The 8,642-nt window shown below is 46.0% G+C and overlaps 1 protein-coding gene across 1 annotated transcript; it reads left to right on the top strand.

Moving 5' to 3' along the window:
- The first annotated feature begins 3,266 nt into the window (after nucleotides 1-3,266).
- ZNF526 (zinc finger protein 526) lies at nucleotides 3,267-6,752 on the top strand. Its single transcript, XM_088453175.1, has 2 exons — nucleotides 3,267-3,426; nucleotides 3,918-6,752. The coding sequence occupies exon 2, from the start codon at nucleotides 3,953-3,955 to the stop codon at nucleotides 6,230-6,232; it is 2,280 nt and encodes a 759-aa protein (XP_088309301.1). The 5' UTR covers nucleotides 3,267-3,426; nucleotides 3,918-3,952; the 3' UTR covers nucleotides 6,233-6,752.
- The last annotated feature ends 1,890 nt before the right edge of the window (nucleotides 6,753-8,642 follow it).

The raw sequence follows: 8,642 nt of genomic DNA, 5'->3' as shown, positions 1-8,642 counted from the left end.
AATGCCCCTGTAGTAATGCCCATATAGTAATGCCCCTGTAGTAGTGCCCATATGGTAATGCCCCTGTAGTAGTGCCCTTATGCTAATGCCCCCATAGTAATGCCCCTGTAGTGCCGCTTACACACAAAACTAAAAAACAATACTTACCTTAAACTCCGCTCCTGCCTCTGCCGCCAGGAGACGTCATGATGTCTCTCCCATAGTGCCTGTGGGGAGAGCCAGAAGCTGGAGTTCCAGAGAGAACTCCAGCCTCCAGCTACCGCAGCGCTGCAGGGAAGGAGCCGGGCGCCCGCTGGTAATAAAATCTCAGCGGGCATCCGGCTTGGAGCTTCCCTGCGGCGCCAGGCTGGAGGACATTGGCGGCGGGTGCAGCGGTGCACGTGCACCTCCAGCCCCCCCCTAGTTGCGGCCCTGCAGTCATCGACATAGCAGGGCTAGCTCAGGAGCGCCCTGTGCCATCCACTATGTAAACCACACCTACATCACTATGGTCACGACCCCACATCACTAGTCACACTGCTGCTGCACTTGTCACACCCACTGCAGGACCACACAATAGGCCCATCATACATTTCAGTTCCAGGCCCATGCGGACATTAATCTGGCACCCTCAAATGAGAATACAAAAGGGGGAAGGAAAAACCCAGAATAAAAGAAATAGAACGAACCCTACGGGAACAAAACATGTATAGGTTCTGTAAAATGAGAAACACTAGGAGAATGTCCCCACAGCTCAATAGGAACCGACTAAATGAGGGTACATGATATTATCAGACCCAAGGGGAAAACTAGAATTTCATGGAACGAGAAAATAAGAGTATGAATTTACCATGGAAACAGATATCAACTAGGAACAGAACACCTAATGAAATAAAACCTAGAAGAGAACAATTCTCCATTAGAAATAGTTACCACCAAATTACAGGTTAGATGAGACGCTGTCTTTTTTATCTCAGAGGATGGGGAATCAACCACTAAGATAACCAAAAGGGGCTGTAGCGGTGGAAAAAAGAATAAAAAGAGAAAGAAAACAAAAAAAAGGGACAGAAATGTAAAAGATAACGTTGATACAGGGGATAAAGATAATGAATGCAAGAGGAAAGTAAAGAGATTTAATTTAAGCACGCATGTACTCACAAGAGATGAAACATCAGTTCTGGAAAAATATTTAAAATATGCGCCCTCCCTACCTTCGAACAAGTTTTCAACTTTTATTGATCTTAAAAAATATGTTAGAAAATTGTCCATAATTTTTTTTTCCTGACAAGAAGCAGATCAACAAAATGGGTGTGACCCAGTCGCACAAGAACTATGTAGTTTAATAACTTGTTATAGAAGAACCCCACAATATCTGTACAATAATTAGAGATAGGGGGGTGCTACCATCAGACCCGTAACTAGACTTTTTGGTGACCTGTGCCAGAGAGAGCATTAGCACCCCCCTCCCCCCCTTTTTTTTAAATAGGGACACAAGGCTGAAAAAGGGCCATGGCCTCATGGGGAAAGAGATAGGAGAGGCCAGGAGATGCTGGGGATAAAAAAAGAGGAAGCTACAAATGAGAATGATAATAAACACGAAAATTGACAGACCCAAACAGCGCCCCATGCCCTGTGGTGCCCTGTGCCATAGCACAGGTGGCACCACCCTAGTTATGGCCCTGGCTACTATCAGGGCCGGTGCTACCACTAGGCAAGCTTAGGCAGCCGCCTAAGGGCGCCAGCCTCTGGAGGGCGCCGTTAAGTCCACAAAAAAAAAAGTGGCATAATTCATGGCTGAGTGGCATATAATGAATTTGTGGCACAGCTGTGTGGCATATTATGAATTTGCGGCAGTGTTATGAGGTACAATATGATTTTGGCACTCTGCTGTGTGTAATATTCTATATAGTATATTATAAATTTGGGACACTGCTGTGTGGCATGTTATTTAACTGAGGAGACTGATGTGTGGCATATTATGAATTGGAGGGAGTAGTTGCTGTTGGTGAAATGTTGCCTAGGGTGCCCGGAAACCTTGCACCGGCCCTGGCTACCATGGACATATCTACCTACCCTCCAACATGAACTGTTCCATTAGGTACAAAACACTCTGCTCCTGGACTGCCCACCTAATGTATGATTGCAGTCACCTGTGTTAGTAATAGATGAGACAGGTGTTTCAGCACAGGTGTCTGCAATCATAAATTAAGAGGGAAGTCCAGGAGCAGAGCATTTTGTACCTAATGGAACGGGTCATGTTGGAGAGTCTGTATCTATATAAACAACAGGAGGATAGAAAGAAGAACTGAAATATCCAAGAGTGGTGCACTAGAAAATTATAATATTAAAATATAACTTTTATTGTTAATAAATTAACAATATTGTATTACATAATAAAGAAACAGCGTAGAATAGGATACAAATTAAAAAAAATGTGTAAAAGTATAAAATGTGATTAAAAGGTACTTCCGTATCTTTACGGCCCTATTCAATGAAGATACGTAAGTAGCATAAACGTCAGGAAATACTATTCGGTCCCTTGCCGGCTCGCTGCGCTCACCACGCTGCGGGCACAGTGGTAGGGAATGACGTTGGACACTGGCTCATCTTTACGCTAATGTCCGTCATTCCCTACCATCCAACGTCTTTCCCTACCATCCAAATGGGCATGGAGGGGGAATAAACCCATGTGGCGAGCGAATCGAGCCACCGTGCCCGCAGTGTGGCGAGCGCTGCAAGCCCGCAAGGGTCCGAATAGTATTTCCTGAAGTTTACGCTACTTCCTTATCTTCAACACACATCCAGCAGGGGGCCGCAAAGATATGGAAGTACTGATTAAAAATATATATATGTATAGGTATATGTAGCAGCGCCCTTGCGAATTCCACCAGATGTCACATTAGACTTATTCTCTTGGCGTTCTAGTATCTATTTGTTCTGTTCTTATATTGCACACACATTAATAATCAGACCTCCTTAATTGGTCAAAAATATTTATCCTAATAGTTGTGCTCATATTCGAACAGATCATTTGTGATGAAAGATTATAGCCAATTAATAAGTAATATGCCAGATAGTTGTTAAACCATATCAAAGTTGACAGCTATTTGAGGTGATTAGGACCATAAATTCAGGCATTCCTAGAGTGGTTTGTGAAGTCACTATATACAATCCTAACTGGGACGTGATAGGAGGAATGGGATGTCAGTGCTGTTGTGTGATCACTCAGGTCACATGACAACATTGCCTCCTGATTGGCTGCCTCTGCTGACACCGCCCAACGCCTCAGCCTCGCTCTAGCTCTACCTTACGTCATGTGAAAGTCCTCTATCCCGGACACAAGCTGGCAATGACCACCCATTGGCTGAGAGATTGAAGCCAATCGTGTAAGTGGATACTGAAAGGTTACCGGAGAGACGGCAGCGGCGGCGGAGGACTGTGTTTTGTGTGAGTACCTGGTCACGGGAAGGGGCACGCTGGCCGGGGGTGGGACTAGACCTCCGTGGCCTTAGCCGGGTAGAGGCGCTCATGGGTGGAACAGAAGTTGGCAGGGAGACAGCACATGATGTGTAGGTGCATAGCTGTCACATAGATTTGTGTCTGCCCAGCGCCTCGCAAGGGTGGTGGTGGTGGGACCACTAGTACCAGCATTCCCTGGTATATAGGGCATGTAGTGCCCCAGCAGGTGGACGGTCATGGGGTATGTACGTCAGTGTAATGGGACATTACACCCCATGGCTGGCATTATATGTGTGGTATAACCATGCAGGTATCCACACTGTCTGCATTAGGGAAATATTTATGACCTGTGACTTTATGATGACAGCAGTGGTTGCAGGATGAGCTATGGTTGGGAATTGGCTGTTGTGTTTCTGGTTCCTGGGTCCTGCTGATTATTTCTATTTATTTGCATATTTTTATTTTCTCTTTGTAACCAGAACCATTGGAAAAGTCTTCCTGCATCTCGCTCATCATGGCAGAGGGCGTCCAAGCTCCCGTAGTGTACCAGCACCAGTACATGTGTTCTGAATGCGGTGTCCTCTATAACACCCTGGAGGATGTTCTGTTTCATCAGCAGAACCACGTGGGAGGTGGGGTGCAAGCCACCGTGACCCAGGATGTTTCCCTGGAGCTGGGAGAGCTGCAGAGCTTGGTCCAGGATGGCCAGTACCAGTGCCTAGAATGTGGTCAAGTTCTGCTATCTCCCGACGAGCTGCTGCATCACCAGGAGATGCACATGAGGGAACTCGCCCAGGCTCCTGCTTCTCCATCGCTAGGGAATGGGCAGATCCATTACCAGTGCGGCGAGTGCAAGGAACTCTTCACTTCCCCAGAGCTGTGGCTCACTCACCGCCAGAAGCATGAAAAGTTGGAGCAGCCACCTCAGCAGAGCGTCGTCCTACAGTCTGGGTCCAGCATCCAGGCCCTGCTCAGTCTGCAGAACGTTCTCTTAGATGAGAGGGCTTTAAATGGTTGGGGAGTGGAGATGCCGGCTGTGGTGGCAACCGCAGAAGATGAAGCTGAGTCAGGGCCAAGGTCATGCCCCTCTGAGTCATCTGAAAACCTGGCCGTACAGGGAGAACTGGTACAAATCCCAGAGATGCATCCCTATCAGTGCTCTGAGTGCAGCCAGTTGTTTCACACGCCCGAGGAATTTCTCGACCACCAGGGTCGACACTTTATAGAGTCCGAGAAAGAATGTTCTGCGTCTCCGTTATATGGAATCAATGATAATGCTGCTCCCTCGCCCAGCATTCTGGAGAAATTGAGAAAAGACTGGATGATTGAGGAAAAGGAGGAGACAACAGAAGAGAGTTTGGGGGGAGTGCAAAGGGTTTTCCGGTGCCAAGAGTGCAAGAAGAAGTTTGCCACTGCAGAAGAACTACGGAAACATCGCAAAGAGCACCAGACTGAAGAGTTTCCATGCCCAGACTGTAATCGCCTCTTTACCTCTGCTAACCGCTTGCAATCTCACCATCGTGTGCATGTAGAAGGAACTTTAAAGTGCCCAAATTGCTATAAAGTGTTCAAGAAGGAGGCTTCTTTAGAGCAGCACATGAGAGTCCATCAAAGGGAGGCTATATATTTATGTTTGGACTGTGGGGTAGGGTTTGGTACAGAGATTACTTTGGTTCTGCATCGGAAAAGCCATACAGCAGACCCCTTGCATCGCTGTCACTGTGGCAGAACGTTTAGTAACATGACCAAATTTCTGTATCACAGAAGGACACATGCTGGCAAAAGTGGATTTCCTATGCCTAAATCTAGTAAACCCAGCTATATAGAGAAGGAGAAACCTCAAGGTCTCACTGACAGTCTACCAACTTCGGTTCTTCCCACTGTGAATTTACCTGCACCAGAAATTCCTCATGTAATTGCGAATGTACAAAATAATTTACAAAACCAAGGGTCACAAGAAATTGGGGGCAATATACATGTTTCAGCAAAGGAACCAAAGACTGTGATTCAGTGTCAGACCCATAGCTACGAGTGCCCTCATTGCAGCAAAGAATTCCCATCCCATATGAAAATGGTGCGACACAGGCGTGCTGTGCACGCCATGGAGAGGAAGCACAAATGCAGTGTTTGCGGGAAGCACTTTAAAAAACCAGTGCACTTGCGGAACCATATGCGCACTCACACTGGCGAGCGTCCCTTCCAGTGTACGGTTTGCGGGAAGAGCTTTGGATCCATTGCCAACCTGAGACGGCACTACCTTACGCACACTGGAGAGAAACCGTACAAGTGTGAGGTGTGTGGTCGTAGCTTCACCCAGAGGTCCAATCTGCAGCAACATCGTGCCTTGCATACGGTTTCCAGCCCATTCCTCTGCAATGTTTGTGGAGTAGAATTCAGCAGAGCTTCAAAGCTTGCATTGCACCAGTTCAGGCACTTGGGAGTGTTACCCTACAAATGTCCAGACTGTGGTAAAAGCTTCCTGCGCAAAAAGATAATGCAGTTGCACCAGCTAGAGCATCAAGGTAAAGCTCCGATCTACTGTAAGGACTGTGGTGTAGTGTTTGCAGAAGAATCACAACTTTCAGAACACAGTTGCCGGAACAAGAAATTAAGCCCATTTATATGCCCTACTTGTGGGAAAAAACTGAATTCAAATTCCAGCTTGACTCTTCACCTACTACAGCACAATGGACAGAGACCATTTAAGTGTCATATATGTTGCAAATGTTTTACCAGCCAAAGAGGAGTGGCACGGCATCAGCAGCGGCACTCTGGTGTCCGACCTCACAAGTGAAGTGTTTGTGGGAAAAGTCTTTAATGCATCTTTCAGTCTGTGGCTGCGTTAAAAAAACTCACGCAGGTCAATGCCGTTTTCCTGGCTCGGATAGTCGCTCTATCTTCCAGCTAGTTGCCCACTTAAGGGAGCACTGCCAGCTACAAGCGGGAGAAAAGACCTTGCCGCTGCCAGGCATGCAGAATAACCTTTGTCCAGTCTCCTGATTTGTCAAAGCACAGGCAAGTCTACAGTGGAGACAGACCACATTCTTCTTCTGCCTGTAGCAAGTGCTACATAACCTTGTCTGACATGTGCAGCCATTGCAAAGCTCACAAGAATCGTACGGATCAGCCCCAACAGACAATCGTGTGCATGGGGTTGAAGGAAAGCTGGCAATCATTGAGCGTGCGGGGGTCTCTCCTGCTTACAAAGACTATAGAACTTTACCATGCTGCCCTGGAGGAAAATCTGCAGGTGGAATATGTGACTTAATAACGTTACTGCTCATAGTGTAAATAAAAGTCTACTTTGTTTTTTCCGTTTCAGTAAGGTGATACAATGTGTTCATTCCTAGATTTATGTACAGGTGACTGTAATTTATACCACTCCCTACCAAAAAGAACCAGGTGTTTCAGGCTTTGAATGGGAGGTGCCATAATGGTGCTTTTCATTTCCTATTTAAAGTAGTTCCTGTGTAAATGCTACTAATTTGAAATCATTCACAGTTTCTAAAGAAAAGGAGGGATGTCACATAAGTGCTTTATCCAATAATTCAATTGGTTTGTAAGATACCGACTGAGGTATTTTGGACCAGTGCTCTACCCGTACTGATGTTTCATTTGTAGCGGTCAACATTAGGCACTAATGTATTATATAAAGGTTGGAGGATGAGGTCTACGAGCAATAGGTCGACAGTAAATGGGTCGACACGCAAAAGATCGTCATGGGAATAGTAAACGCTTTTTTTTTTTTTTGCTGTTAGGCTCTAGGAGGGGCTTTTAGGGTTAGGTAACCAGGGGGTTAGGTTTAGGCACTTACTCCGATGGTTAGGTATTTGCCCTATTTTGCCTTACTCCGATGGTTAGGTATTTGCCGGCTAGGGTTAGACACTAGGAGGTACAGTTAGGGTTATGTACTTACCGGGGGGTTAGGTTTAGGCACTAGGAGGGACTGTTAGGCACTTACCCCGATGGTTAGGTTTAGGTATTTGCCCTGACGGCTAGACACTAGGAGGGACAGTTAGGGTTAGGCACCAAGGAGAGGATTAGGGTTAACACTATGGTTAGAAAAAGTGTTGAATATTCCCACTGTTGACCTTTTGTGTGTCAGCCATTTGTACCTGCCAACTTTTTGTCCCTGTCGACCTATTGACTGTTGACCATCTGGTGTCAACCTATTGCTTGTTGACCTTTTTACTGTCGATCTATAGATGCACAGCCTATATAAACTACCACTAAGAATTATTCATTCCTGTTCAGTCTTGCAGGCCATCGGCGTCCCATTTATATAAAAAACAGCCACAGAATAAAATGCCAACACTTCCGTATACGCCACGCATTACGAAGTACAATCCTCCAGTATACACTCTGGTGTCGCTATCTGACTCTTATATAATAAGCAATGTTTATATGTAATATTTAAATCCATAGTACATTAAAATACTATGAAATAACAAAGAAGGAGTAGTAACAGTACTGCAGAGCAACCTCAACCTTCAACTAATTTCTAAATGTCCTGCATATTAGTGGCTGGGGATTGTTTTGGTCTCCTTATAGATGCTTTGCGCTGTCTTAAAGGCTGTTCTCACCGAAAATTAAAATTTCGGGGCAGCTGTCCTTCCCATACTGGCATCTTGTGAATGGACAACACACAGTGCCTGTATGAAAAGGTGAGGTTCCACCAGCGGGAGTGTAGAGACTATCTGCGGGCATTGGGACTGTACTACCTTTTGTTCATAAGGCCGTGTGTTGTCCATTACAACACGCTTCCAGGATGGACAGCCTGACTGCAGCAAACATGAGATCCACTGGATTGGGCCAACACGGGTAAATACAATTTGGCATTTGTTTAACTTATTAGCAGCTTAGTTTTGGTTAGAGCTAGTCATCCTTTTGATCACAGGTACACAATGGCACTGAATTCTCAAGGCACAATATGTTGCTGTAGCTTGTCAGATCAGTGTTCATCTCCGTCTGTCCCAGTGCGATCAGTATAAAAATGTACATGGCTTGTTACTACTTGTAACCTGCATGGGTCATTGGAGAAGAAAGTGGATCTGTAGCTGTTTGAAAGTTCCTTTCCTCGTTCTGTTCCAGCGTGTGTTCAGCGGTTGTGAATCCAGTTTTGGCATGGCCTGCAACATAGGCAAACGCAGGGGAAGGGGGGGTGGTTCTGGTTGCCTGGAAACCCCCCTCCCGAGCCCACACCA

This window comes from Taudactylus pleione, unplaced genomic scaffold (assembly GCF_031769625.1).
Source record: "Taudactylus pleione unplaced genomic scaffold, aTauple2 ptg000572l, whole genome shotgun sequence".
Classification (NCBI taxonomy): Eukaryota; Metazoa; Chordata; class Amphibia; order Anura; family Myobatrachidae; genus Taudactylus; species Taudactylus pleione.
The sequence above is the reverse complement of the archived record's forward strand: the minus strand, read 5'-3'. Positions and strand labels throughout refer to the sequence as shown.

Coding starts and splice junctions, on each gene's coding strand:
- ZNF526 (XM_088453175.1), top strand. CDS start 3,953: ATGGCAGAGGGCGTCCAAGCTCCCGTAGTGTACCAGCACCAGTACATG.